Source organism: Myxocyprinus asiaticus, chromosome 20 (genome assembly GCF_019703515.2).
Source record: "Myxocyprinus asiaticus isolate MX2 ecotype Aquarium Trade chromosome 20, UBuf_Myxa_2, whole genome shotgun sequence".
Lineage (NCBI taxonomy): Eukaryota > Metazoa > Chordata > Actinopteri > Cypriniformes > Catostomidae > Myxocyprinus > Myxocyprinus asiaticus.
The window spans coordinates 26,531,529-26,546,257 of record NC_059363.1 but is presented as its reverse complement, the minus strand read 5'-3'; the positions used below and the strand labels follow the sequence as shown (position 1 = coordinate 26,546,257).

Below are 14,729 nucleotides of genomic sequence, written 5' to 3'. Positions count from 1 at the left end.
CAAAAGGATATTTCTAGAGTCTTATCCTGAAAGCAAAATACAAATGACAATAAGCCAAAAATGCAGGGCATTCCTGGCCAGTACAACTCCACATGTAGACTTGGAAAGGTATAAAGACATTTTTTATTACACATTGGAGGGCTTGTTAAAAACATTTTATACAGAGACATTTTTTTGTATTTGCATTAACATTTTACCTTGGGTAAAAGCCAATGCCCATATTGCTTCTAATACAAACCACTATATATTTGACATATTTATACTACACTATAAAACAAATAAAATCATGTCAGACAATTTAATTAAGACGTTAATAAACATTTTGGTAGAAGACCCAGCCTGAGCACAAGTCCCTGAGAGACCTTAACTTTATTCAAAGAAAATTAAATGTCTTAATATCGGGGAGTGTGTTAACTTATGAAAGCTGCTGTAACAGTTATGTTCTTTATTTATCTTGTTCCTCTTGAATGGAATGTTTGGTTAATGATTTGCATCTTATGATGTGCACACCTGACATTGTTCCCTTACAATGTATATATTCTATATTAAAAAAAGCAATAATTCAATTTAATTTGTTAAATGAAAACAAGATGGTTAATTGTGAATTCGGGTTAAAAAAAAGAAGAGCATAAGCAGCAACCATATGTTTGTCACAGTTTGATGAGTATTGCGGTTGACGGTGTCCTCACATGGAAGTATACTGGCTGAGTGCTTTCTTCAGTTTTTCAGCAATCTACCCCATGAGAAGAGAAAAAGATGTTACACACATATTACATTGCATTATTTGTGATAACTGTAGATTGTTACTGTATTTATGGTGTCCATTCCAACTAGAATCATTTGTTACTCACGTTCTCATATAATTTCACCTGTTCCTCCAGGTAGAATTGCATGAGTCTGTTGTAGTCATAGATACGGTTACTATGGAAATGATTCATCTCCGCTAGAGACACAGATGCAAGTGTAAGGTTACATGTGTGTGACAAACACTACAATTCAGCAAACAGGTGCACATATAAATTTAATATTAGGGATGGAGTACACTGGACTACAGGGACAAAAAGTCTTTTCATCGATAACACTGACAGACAACACTGTAATAATTTACCTTGTAAAGCATAAGACATGGTGCTAAGATTCTTTTCCATCGTGTGTTTATCTTGTAGGCTAATCTTATTCAACGTCACCAAATGATCAGCCTCTTTGACTTTATCAATGGCAGCCTGAGAAAACAAAAACAGCACTGTGGGTTCCAAAAGTGTGAGACCACTAGCTTCTATTTTGCATTCTTTTCATATTTCATACAAAATTTGTCATTATTAAATCATCAGCATAACAATTTGAGATAAAAGTTGAATTGAAAAGTTTACATGCATTTTCAGATATTAGTCCGTCTCCCTTTTGCTTTAATGACAGCATGCACTCGAGCTGGCTTGGACTTTGCAAGTTTGTGCAAGACCATTTGTACAAAGAAAGGTTAACTTGGCCAATTTCACAAATTTGCCCTCGAAACAGTGCAGAATCTTAAATATTTCTTCATCATTTTTACACCAATCATAAAGCTTTGTTTATTTCCATGTTTAAATGATAAAGAAAATCCCAGATTTTCAATGTGGTCTAAGACTTTTGTACCCCAGTGTACATAAATCACACAAACTTTTTTTTTCTCCAACATTTTCATGACAATGTTATTGAAACAAGCATCCTGTAAGCTGCAAAATTGATGGATACAGAAGAGCAAAAAGGCAAAAGGCATTTGGAATATATTTAAATTATAAAGCACAAAATGTTATTAAATATTCAAATAAAAACATATTTAAAAATTCACAACAAAATGGATTCATGCAAAAGTGAAAGGTCTATACCCGGTGAACTCCTAATGTGTCAGGGAAGCAGCCCAGAAGTCCTTTGTATTCGGTGTTTGTTTCCATTAGGAAGTGCAGATCTTTTTTTGGCTGATAAGCAAAAAAAGAATACTCACTGAATTAAAAACTCTAAAAACAGCAACCTCGGATGTAGTTATCATTAGGCAACCTTCATGGATACAATTCTATCACATTTTGGAAATAGCAGCAGAGGACATGAGGAAGTGTACCAGCGGTTCAAGGACTGAATGGTTTGTTTCACATGAGAAAACATTAGATTTATGATACCTGCCCAGCAACGATCTCTGCTATTTCTTCGTATGTTTTCCCTGTTGCAGTTAATGCATCAGTTAGAGTGGATTCCCCTTAAAATAAAGAACAAACAACCCCATTAACAACCAAATGATTAGGTCATCATACATTACTAATAATAAATCTGAAGTACCAAGATTAAATGTGATCTGTTTGATGTTTCTGTAAAACAAATCAATACAAACATTTGTATATGCAGTATTAGAATAAAGAGTGAAAAAAGTACAATCTCTTACTCGGGTATCCGCTGGTGTTGAAAACTGACGACAGGTTCTGAAATGCTTTTCCAATCTGCCGATACTCCTTTTGCAAGGCTGTTGATTTAAGAACAGAAGATTACTACTACTACACGGGCAATTCACAAGGCAGTTTTAGCAGAAACAATAATAATGAAGAACATACATGGGTCATTGATGTAATGCTCATATTTTTGTCCAGATCTATTCATTTATTCAAAAATACATAAACAAACGCAATTCGCACAAACCAATTACTTGAATCCACATCATCTATGATGAACATGTTTTCAATGACTGATTCCAATGTTACATTGATATTTTTTAAAGTAAAAATCTAAAGTCAAATATGTCATGTGTCCAGAAACAGTAAAAAATAAAATACAAAAAAAATAAAAAATACAAATTCCAAGTCTCATTAAAAGCTGAAATTCTTGTAAAAAGAAATGTTGGAAAGGTAGTGCAGAATAAACTTTAATATTTCTTTAAAAAATAAGCAGTGAAGCAATTGTGTTTTAAAGTATTATATATATATATATATATATATATATATAAAATTAATCCACAAAATCAAAAGTCATGTGTTTTAACCAACATGGTAGGTAGCCATTTTATTGTTTATGTTAAGAAAAACCATAAAACAGAAAGAACCTCTAGAGTGTGAAGTTTAAAATAAATAAAACAATATTTTGAGATTTATATGGAAAAGCACATTTTGTTCAGGTCATGTGGTGTAACCTTCAGAAAACTTTTTGAAATTCTTCGCACATTAATGCTGTTTGTGTGTGTGTGTGTATATACACACACACACACACACACACACACACACACACACACACACACACACACACATACATATTTTATCATATCGGACAATCTTATTTGTCAATGACCCACATATCTTCGACTGCACTAGGTAAATATAGATCTATGATTATCTATGAAAAATGAGAGATATGTAAACTCACGGCCTGTGCATCTCTTCCAGTGAAGATGACCAACAACCAGAAGTTCTTTTACTCCATTGTCCATAGATCTAGTAAACTGGCTGTACATTTCACACTTCTGCTCCCTACAATCACATCAAGTGAAGATCACTGTTTTTTTTTTTTAAATATCTTTTACTTAAATACATATGTTCATACATAAACACAATTAAATACACATTTTTTTAATTAAATATGAACTAACATAATGAATAAAAAACATTTAATTTTAGGAGAATTAAAATTTGTAAAAAAAAGTTTTTTAATTGCCTTACACTTGAGCAGGTTCTAACTCTGGGAGCTCTTGGTCTATGGTGGAGAATATCTTCACTCCCACAGTTTCATCTTTCTCTGCTTTCCGCTTCCCTAGTTTCCATTCCTTATAGAGAGAACAAATAAAATTTGTCTTACAAGATTCCTTAACTGCCTTATTGAACTCAACTATCCACCTAAAGTTAACATATAACTTTAAACACACTTCTCAAGGACTTGATCTCAACAGTTCAGCCAACAGATGGCAATACTAAAGCAATTAGCCATGAGAACCAGTGCGTTACAGTGATTTTACCATGGGAAAGCGATATTCTTTGGCACGATGTGAAGCGGAGTGCCTAAAACAGCCATACATGTGGTAAAATCACTCTAACGCACTAATTGCTTTTATAAAACTACAATGAAAGACACCAATGTTCCATTAAAAGATACATTTATTCTTAATAATTCACAGAATTAAGTAATAGTTCATTCAATTGTGCAACTGTAGCCTGTATGCGGTTGGCAAGCAATGCAACAACTCTCGTAACTTGAAACAAAAAAGTTTTATGTTTTACTTTTATTCTTATCTTTATTTCTTGTTCTTAAGTGATTTTAAAATGGACTTTGTATGTTTATTTTTTAATGTATCTTTAATTTTCTTTATCATCTCCATGTAAAGCACTTTGGATAGCCACTGTGTATGAAATGTGCTCCACAAAATAAACTTGCCTTGCCTAATAACTTGGCGTATTTATATAAAGTAGAATGTGTGATAACAGGTGTACATTTACAGTCGTTTTACAGAGGCTTCGATTTTTGCTCGTCCAATCAGAATTTAAATTTGAAACTATTCATTCTATAATCAAGATTTTTCAGAAGAAACAGGCAGACCTTGTTTTGGTTGGTATTATTAATTCTTGTCACAAGAGCTCTTTACCATTTTGCACATATAGTGTGTTTTAGTATGCAAATTAGGATAATTAGTAGTCTTTTAATCGTTGAACAAATTTCCTAAAACTCTGGATATTTAACTCTTATTGAATGTTTTAACCAAGTTAAATGAATAATTATATTTTTTGAAATTCTAAAAAGACAATCTACATGTACAGTATTGGTATTAAAGCAAGATCACCTTCTCGTCTTTGTAGTTAAGGAAGAGCTGGAAAACTTCACTGTTTGAGATCACCGGATGTCGGCACATGCGAGACATCCAGCCCTGCAGGCGTTCCATGCGCATTTTGATAAATTCCTCTTCAAATCGGCCTAAAGAGAAATGAAAGACAGATGTGCAGCAGTCTACCAATTTTATTTCAAGCCAAAAACACTTTCTTTGGTGGCAAATAAAAGAACACAATAAGAAGATTCAAGATAGAAGCTGTTCTAACCAGAAAGACCACCATTACTTTTTTGCATGGTCACCTGTAACTTGCTTGTCAGGTAAACATGGGATGGGTAGAGCACAGCCAAACTTCTCCACAAGCCTCTCATATAACCAGTCAAAGTGTTTGTATCTGTGGTTGACCGGTCTGTTTGTAGTCTAAAAAAATAGTAGTTAAATATTAAAATAAATTCAGATACAAGTCAGTAAAACAATTACAGCAAGTCAAAGTTATTCAAGTAGTCCTGAGGGGAGTTTAAAGGAAACTTACATTAGGTGTGACTTGGTATTCAATGTAGCTCTTCAGACCGTACATTTTCGAACCCTTCTTGGGATCGGCCACCACACAGTCTAACTGAATTTGAGGATACAACCATACGGGACCCACCTCACCTGACTGCAAAGAAAATCAAGAGCTGAATAAAATTTGTTTTTCTCAGAGAAAAACAATAATGAATGCATTTCATTATCTGATATCATACAAATTTAAATTTAAAACCAGACATTTGTTTAATCTTGTTTAGCAAATTAATAGTAACCATCTAATAACATTATGATCCTCAGGGAATGTATCACATCAAGACAAACTCAAATATCTTACATATATTGGCAGTTTGTCTATTCCTTTAGCTATGTGTTTGGTAAGCAGATACACCTCTGGATTTGGGGTCTTGGAGAACCCTGGAAACCTAAAGAAGAAAGATGAGAGTAAAAATGAAAGGCATAAAGCCTTTTTTCAGTGTAGTTCTTTTTTTTCCAATTCATTTTATAATTGGCAGAATCAGAACTAAAGGCTTTACTTATTGAGAGATATCTTCATTGTAGAGTGAGCTCCACCCCGCTGCATTGTTCCGCCCTCCTCCATCTGAGGCCCGCCATAACCACCTGTCGACTTTCCATCATCAGAATCATCATCCCATTCATCATCGTAGGAATAGACAGAACCTGAAGGTCACAAGACAACATATTATGGTCAAATAATAGTGTGACAATAACAAACTGAACTTGAGTGTATAATACAAAATGTAGACACTATAAAACCTAAAATTACTGGTTTTCTAGCCATGTCATTAAAACACTGAGGCTAAAAACTGAAGCAAACTCAGCAGACAGTTTATATTAGGAGTTATTTGTATTTGAATAATAAAAATAAAAAAAATTCCATAACTAGCATGCTTGTACAAGACTGACCTTGTAGAAGTCTGGCTTTATTGCAATGGACAGTTATGGACAGTCTGGAGAACCCCCATGTTCCAGAATATTGATTGAAATGAAAGACATTTATCAGACATAATGGTTATTTATAGTGGAATGCTTGCAGAGAGGCCAAAAAAGGTTTTGCTTCACTGTACAAACATTCCACTCTCAGTTGTTGGAAGCACGTTTCAGAACAACTCAACTGCATAACAGGCAAAGACAACATACCCTGTAGTCATCATTATACCACACCAGACCCAAATACTTGGCTGCCTCAAGTACCTAAACAGCTTATTTACTACTTTGTCTGTGGCATGCTGAAAGGTGCTGATAATTGAGAGTCCTCATTTCAAATTGAGGTTCTGCAGTCAACATTGCACTCAAGTTTCACAGATAGCAGACCAGCAAAATTGCTCATGAGCTCTGTCCATAATAGATGTACTGCACATACAGTATGCCCAAACAACAAACAAGTCACTGTACTCTACAGGCAAATGAGAGGTGACCACAACAAACATCCTTACCCTAAACCTACACCTAAAACTAACCGACAGTGTCTTAAAAGCAAATGAGAAGTGAACAAAACAGATATCCTTACCCTAAACCTATACCTGAACCTAACCGATAGTGTCCAAAAACAAAATGTGAAATGAAAAGCACAATTTTATAAGCAACCGCATCATGTATTGTTTTTCAAATTATGCACTGTAGTAAAAGTGTTTCGATATGACAACTTAGCAGTCTGTGAGTAATAGTCCAAAAAATAATTGTTTATGAAGTCATAATCAGCCATTGTACTCGTGATTTGTGTGAAAGTGCATAAAACATACAGTTGTTGTAGCGACTCTAGTGTTAATTTCACCAGGAAAATGTGGCGAAACTTAGAATTCGGCACGTAAAAGTCTGTTTGCAAAACTTTTGTAATAGTAACATTCATTCTATGAGACTAGGTTGGCAAATCTATAGTTATTGTCTACAATCAATTATGGTTGTAGCAAAGATCAGAAATGTTTAATGGAGGTTGTAGTTGGTGAAAGTGATGTTCTCCTACCATTATTGCATGCTGGTTCCTGTTCAGTGTGGTTCCAGTTGTCCGCAGGGCAGTTGTTGGACCATGTCGTGGCAGTCCAAGCCTCATTTCCATTAACCCCCTAAATAATATTCAAAATTAAATCACTCTTTTTGAAACTATTCATTCTATAATCAAGATTTTTCAGAAGAAACAGGCAACCGACAACACAACAATTTGCAACTTGTGACATTTTAGTACAAGTTTAGGAGAAACATTTTCAAAATGCTTTTAAGGCATCGATATATTAACATTAGCCAACATTTAAATTAAAAGCCTACTTTGTGTGCTTTCCAATTCACTGTCAGTTGGCCTTCCGTTTAATGTAGTCTGGCATAATAGCTTTGGGAGACCACAAGGGGGTGATATAACATTTACCGTACTTAATACCCCTTCAAGTTACCCTACCACTCACATTTTACCAAAGTTGTGTTGAGAAATATGCATAAAGAGACAAAAACTATATTGTGCAACGATTAGCCCTATTCACATCTGAAAAATACATATGTAGATCGATAATCGTCAGGAAAATTTTCTGATTATCGATGCATGAAAAAGGCATTGATCCCAAGCCTAGTTACCACTCATACTAATAAAACATTCAACAAAAATTTTGGCCTCAGTCACCATTCGCTTTCATTGCATTGTTTTTCCATACAATGAAAGTGAATGGTGACTGAGTCTAACATTCTGCCTAACATCTCTTGTGTTCCATGGAAGAAAGAAAGTCAAATGGGTTTGGAACAACATGTGGGTGAATAATTGATTACAGAATTTTTATTTTGGGTGAACTATCCCTTCAACATCCCTTCTGCCTGACAGCACAATCATTAATTCTTACAGGCATATTATGTTTGAACATTATTTTAACACATATACATGTATTGTTGCTATGGTATAAAATAGAAAAATATAGAAATACATATTACTATTAACAGAATAAAACAACAATAAGATAATCTAACTGCTTTTTTAGATGTAATTTTACAAAATATGACTCACCCAACTAAAAAAAAAGTCACAATTAAAGTCTTTAATTCAAGCTCTATACCTAGAATTTTCTTAAAACGTAGAAAATAGCTTTCCAAACCATTACAATATTTGTTCATTATGAAGAAGTCAATGAAAACAATCTAAGAATTTCTATTCTTGGAAAAATGGCTGATGGTCACAAAAGTATTGAATATAAAGGTATAAAAATATGGTTCTCTAAAATCCTCTAACATGTCCACTGACAAAAGGCCAGGTTGTGCTTTAGGCACTAAAAGGCCAAATGCGCAAGTTCATCTCTGTCCATAAGTCTAAGACTTAATGGCCTGTTCCATCAATAAACCTAACCTTGACGCTGCTAAATACGAACTCAGCCCCGCAAAACCATTTGTCTTGCTTCCTCGCCTCACCAATTAAGATCGTCTATACCAATTTTCCCTGAACATAACATTACTCATGTGTTTATCTTTTTTAGTACTTTGGTGATGTGGATCGCCCTAAATGTCACTGAGTCATCAATGGATGATGGAAACGTTAGACGTTAGTCTTTTCATGACTTGTACCGTTTGGTCAATTTTCCTGCAAGTGTGTTTTACTAAAGAAACACTTGACTAGTTTCGTCCCATCAAGATGAATGCCGTATATGGCCCCTAGTACAGTTGCAATCAAAATTATTCAACCCCCCCAAGACAGTAAGGATTTACAAAGGTAAGCTTTTCTGATGACCCAGAATTTTTAAACTTTACATCTATATCAGTTGAGTGAGACATTCAAAGTCATAGTGTGAATATATAACCTAATATTTCTAAATAGCAGGATTATTCAACCCCTATTGTATGTAGCTGTTTCTACTGTATATTCAGTTGAATCACATTATAAACTGAGAAGTGTTCACCTTTAAATCTTCCCAGCTTCCTCAAAGAACTTTTATTAGATAATCAAATGTACCACAAAAATATAGCAAAATTAAAATATGCTTTTGGAACCCATATAGTTTTCTCAGCTAAAAAAATCATCATTAGGCATTGGCATGATTGTATCCTTGCACAAATTCTAACTGGTAAATTCTGCAGATGGAAGACCTGGCCCTATAGCTTACTGGTAAGGATACATTTCACTTCTCATCTATCCGAGGACTGCCAACAGGCTGCCAAACAATCAAACACCATTACAGGCACACTGACGCTATGCATAAAAAAGTGAGGAAACATGACAACCTATATACAGAAAGAGCAGGAGAGACAGAGAGAGAAAAAAAGGGTCCTCCTGCCTAATGTCCAGAGCTATAATGAGGCCCATTTAGTCTCAATCTCCTGCAGGAAATGGATTTCAACTGTGGTTGACACATAGGGCCTTTTGTGCAACGATAAACACATTTGAACGCTGATTAAATGAATGCAGATTTCTAGTAAAAGGTGGCACAGAAAATGAGGAAGAAAAACTGACATTTGAATTATGGGTTTTGACGGTTGTGGCTATCTGTTATTTTTAGTGAAACCTGATTTACATTTTATTTCTGGGAAACCTGATTTACATTTTAACTCATGTCCTGGGGTGTAGTGCAGACTGCAGAGATACTATTACTTATAATTTAAATCGATTTTAATAATTGTAATGTTGTACATGTTTACCACAGTTTTTCCAAATACAAGATTAATATTTACATTTTACATTTATGCATTTGGCAGATGCTTTTATCCAAAGCAACGTACAGTGCCCTGATTACAGGGACAGTCCAATGGTGGTGGCTGTGGGGACTGAACCAACAACCTTCTGCTTACCAGTTCAGTGCTTTAGTCCACTACACCACCACCACCACTCCTCTAGGAATATTTGATTATGTAATTCAAGCTAAAGTGTGTAATTTCTGCACTACAAGCGCCACTTTAAATAAATAAATAAAATAAACAGCTGTTCTCAAAACAACCATCCGAAAATGCCCCCCGTCTTCCTCTGATCGAAAAAAAAAACCCCCAGATAGTCCCGCCCCCAACTCACGCCATTGCTCGAGTCAGTGATTTTGTATAGAGCTAGATGGGTGGCTCAAAACAAACAGTCATTTTCACAGCGCCACAGAGACAGTGTTCACAATTTTTGCGAAAATTAACCTAAGAATGGCTTGCTTATATTTGTCTCTGCATTTAAGCTTGGATAGAAGAAAATATTTTAACTCTGAAAAATTACCCATTTCAGCTTTAATAAATAAATAAAAGAAAGAAAAATGAACAAATGAGTAGTACATTTGGCTTTATTTACAGTGGTACCTGAGTGTTTGCAGAACTGTTGTTGTAATCATCATGATTGTGGGCTTCACTGTACGGTGTCGCTGCTGCATGTGTGGGACCAGCTTTGCACTGCAAACATGACACATTCAAAATTAATTCATGAAAATGTAGTCTGGTTTTTATAAAACTAGATTATTACATTTTCTGAAGAAAATGTTAGTGATACTTGTCCTTGCTAAATCTGCCACCACAACACTCTGGTGTTTTGGGTGGTTGCCACGGTCTGGATGTGGTTGCTAAGGTGTTCTGAATGGTAAGTGCATTGCAGTGGAGTTGCTGGGAAGTTCTGGGTGATTGCTAGGGCGTTGCTAGGTGGTTGCTTACTGGCCCAAGTCAAAAGAGAATGCCCCAAAGTCTTTGGAATATTTTGGTCTCTAGGTATGGCTTGGTTGGGCCCCTCCTTCAATATAAATCGATAGGACTTTTTTTCATCTGGGTTATCTTCTGCCAGGCGAAAATTCAAATTCAAATCACTTAGAAAAGAAATACCACACCTTGCCTCTACAAGCCTCACAATTTTGAACTGTCATTACACGTGGGAGTTGCCATTGTAAAGCATATTGGGATGGGAAAGTGTTAAACATGTGTAACTATGATACAGAGATATTGTACAGAACACATGGGAATAATCTCTGAAGCTAAAGTATGTCAGAAAGCCCCTTAATTAAAACTTTAGGCTAATCAGTAATATTTGCCATTCAATTTCAGCTCAGAAAACAATATTACATAATGTACAGTATATTCATTAATTTTGCTTAAATGATGAAGTGATTTTATTGCAATAATAACAACGTAAATTATAATTAATTCCCCATAAGAATATTGGACAATAATCAGTATACTGTCTGACCACAGCAAAAACAATAAGATTCTCTGCTAATTAATGTGGTCCAGATAGCAGACAGATGTTGGCTTATATTTTAGTGCATATTTAGTGTACTAAATATGAACACACACTGTTCTCCTTTTTATCTGGTGACAAGAAACAGAAACTGTATAGAAGAAAATTAAAAAAAAACTGATGATTACAGTGTTCTTGTACCTCAATATAGTCCTCTGGCACGAGACCTACTTGTCCTCTGGAGTTCTGGGCTTCAACCCAACCACCACCGACATTCTACAAAATACCGGGCAAAACAAAGAAGAAAAACTATATAAAAGAACGACATATAAGAAACTTCTCATCTACCGCTATCTTTAAAATCTTATGAGAACTCAGTCTCGCCTGGCCAAGTCTCTATCTTGAAACATTAGAACTAAAGCTCTGTATATCCTCACCTGGTTAGTGACCGTGAGTATTTCACCCTCTTGAACAGTCAGCTCATTGTTGCCTGGCTCAGCGATGAAGTCATACAATACCTGAGCCTGAACAAAAACCCAAGCCAAACATATGGGTAATGTTTAACAGTTACAGCATGAATATTTTAGTGTGGCATGGACAAAACTTTCACTTCATGTGTTTTGATAAAGAAAAACATTCCTAATGATCTGCTTTGATTAAATTCTTAATTACATTAAATGTAGAACATTACATCACATAATACAAAAATATAAGCAAAACATTAAAGGAATAGTTCACCCAAAAATTAAAATTTTCTCATCATTTACTCAACCTCATGCCATTCCAGACATGTATAACTTTCTTTCTTCAGAAGAACACAAAGATTTTTAGAAGAATATTTCAGCTCTGTAGGTCCATTTAAAGCAAGTGAATCGTGGCCAGAACTTTGAAGCTCTTAAAAGCACATAAAGGAAGCATAAAAGTAATCCATATGACTTCAGTGGTTTAATCCATGTCTTTAGAAGCAATATAATAGGTGTGGGTGAGAAACAGATCGATATTTAAGTCCTTATTCTTTTACAATAAATGTACACTCCCACCCCTCGTAAGCGCACTCTTCTCTCGTAAGAGTTCTTCTTTTGTTTTTGGTGATTCACATTCTTCGTGCATATCGCCACCAACTGGACAGGGAGGAAAATTTTGGGTAAAAAATAAATTAAATATTGCATATTTTCTCACCCACATCATATCACTTCAGAAGACATTGATTTAACCACTGGAGTTGTATGGATTACTTTTACACTGCCTTTATGTGCTGTTTAGAGCTTCAAAGTTTTGGTCACCATTCACTTGCATTGAATTGACCAACAGAACTGTCATTTGTGTTCTGCAGAAGAAAGAAAGTCATACACATCTGGGATGGCATGAGGGTGAGGAAATGATGAGAGAATTAAAATATTTGGGTTAACTATCCCTTTAATGTGAAGATGTTGGTGATTCATTATCAGCCTGCCTCCAGGAATTTAACAAAGGCAGCCTGGTACATTTCCCTGTTAATGCATTGACTGTAAACAGTTCCCAAATCAGGAAGCAGAATATTATGAAACACCATCATTGACAACAATCGTCCAAAAGGTCATCTCTCTACACTCCTGCAGAAATAGCTACACTAACTTCAACAAATGGGGGTTCATCCACATAACCAGCCACCATTCAACACAATACACATGGGCCAAACACGTTAAAACTGGTTTTCTGGGTCAAACAACCTCTGACAGAGCTCATATTCCATATTTAGTGTGCTGAATGTTTATACACACCAAAACGGCATGTTTACTTGAATAATATGTTGCTGACTATTCGTTTTACACAGCTGACTATCACTCGATGACATGTTCCCTTGGGTTTTGTTCCTCGCTGACAGGATGCACCAAATTCCGGTTCAAATTAGCCAAAACAAGGTGGACAGGACACAGGCGACAAAAATGGCTGGCAGGCAAGTGAGCTGCCAACCAAGACAGCATTTCTGGAGCACCATATTGTAGGCACGTTCAGAGTCAGATGACTTAAATGTGTGGACTGTTTGTGTGAGATGACTAAAAAACGCGCGTATGATGCCCAACAATTCTGTTTAGACGAGCAAGGTCACCTCACTCGGTTTTGAGACACACGAGTTTATGTTATTAACTTTACCTCCTAAATATTTCACTATGTAGGATACTTCAGAAGCTCTCAGCTCTTATGTGACAGGTAGTTGTCAGGCCGCAGCTATAACCTGAACTCGAATAGGATTAAACATGAATTTGAGATTATTGTACTTTTGTCTGCTGTGCAGGCTAATCTCTTATTTTAGCATATTGCTGTTTTCAAAAACTGCTTGTCCAAGTGTAAACGTGTCGTTACAGCTCAAGTAGTCAGAAGAAATGTCACAAAATTATACATAAACTAATTTGCCATGGGTTTCTCCTTCTAAACTAATGCACTTAAATGTGCAGTATTCATCAGGGTAAACATGTCAACATGAGAGAATTGCATAGCCTACACCTGGCCTACATTAACAAATCTACAACAAACTAAAAGTAAAATAGAAACATTGATAAGCTTTCCACGAAGTGGAAAACGATCGATTACTTGCTGCAGTTAGGTACAACCAGCAAATGCGCCATAGTTATTTCATAGCAGTGTGGAAAAACTTACCTTCACTGCCATCGTGGTATCAAATTTAAATCACCATTAACATGCGATGGGAGCTCTTTAAATCATAAAACAAAACTTAGTAAAAGCACACCTTCCTGCCCTTAAAAGAGGCGAAAATACGCGTTTGTTTTTGTATATTGTGGAGCAGCAGTGCGCGCGCTCGATTAGCGAAACATCGCTCGATAAAATCCTGTTATCGAGCCATAAAACGCGATGGGCGTTAGAAATGGAGACGCCCTCGTCCCCTTTCCCTAACACAGACCCGGGAAACTTCAGCACATTGGCCGAGAATTTTCTGAGTTATTTGGCTGTCAGTCCAGAGCCAACTCTCTTCCTCCAACACACACCGCCCAGAAAGAAAAAGTAAACAACAGTCCGCAACAGTATGCAATGTTACATTTCAGTATTTATTTGATTCTTGCGACACGTCATTGGTAAGGAAACTCATGGGACATGCAGATATTATTTTTATTATTTATATATAATATTTTTGTATTATCATGGGGACATTGTAAGAGAATTGTGACAGTGTTGAGGCGTGTCAGTGCAAGTTTACTGAAGGATCGGCTTTCACTGCCTGTGACAGTTAATGTAAATCAATTATGGTGAGAAAAACACATATGGGAGGGTCTGCGTGAAGTATGTGTAAACCCATGGTGAGGTAAGATTGCCATCTAC

At 35.7% G+C, this 14,729-nt stretch overlaps 1 protein-coding gene across 1 annotated transcript; it reads right to left on the bottom strand.

The window, feature by feature from the left end:
• Nucleotides 1-104: 104 nt before the first annotated feature.
• On the bottom strand, nt 105-14,402 carry snx9a (sorting nexin 9a). Its single transcript, XM_051646346.1, has 18 exons — nt 14,052-14,402; nt 11,852-11,938; nt 11,616-11,690; nt 10,553-10,642; nt 7,281-7,380; nt 5,833-5,977; nt 5,634-5,721; nt 5,304-5,429; nt 5,074-5,191; nt 4,787-4,917; nt 3,675-3,778; nt 3,382-3,485; nt 2,414-2,491; nt 2,154-2,230; nt 1,866-1,955; nt 1,109-1,223; nt 852-943; nt 105-733 (listed from the first exon to the last, which is right to left on the bottom strand). Exons 1-18 carry the CDS (start codon nt 14,061-14,063, stop codon nt 686-688), a joined length of 1,680 nt encoding a protein of 559 aa, XP_051502306.1. The 5' UTR covers nt 14,064-14,402; the 3' UTR covers nt 105-685.
• Nucleotides 14,403-14,729: the final 327 nt, after the last annotated feature.

Excerpts from the sequence above, each read along its gene's own strand:
- snx9a (XM_051646346.1), bottom strand. Across the intron at positions 5,430-5,633 it reads TAGACAAACTGCCAATATAT|TCAGGTGAGGTGGGTCCCGT; the intron begins GTAAGATATTTG and ends TTTTCTTTGCAG. Across the intron at positions 2,231-2,413 it reads CAACACCAGCGGATACCCGA|GGGAATCCACTCTAACTGAT; the intron begins GTAAGAGATTGT and ends CTTTATTTTAAG.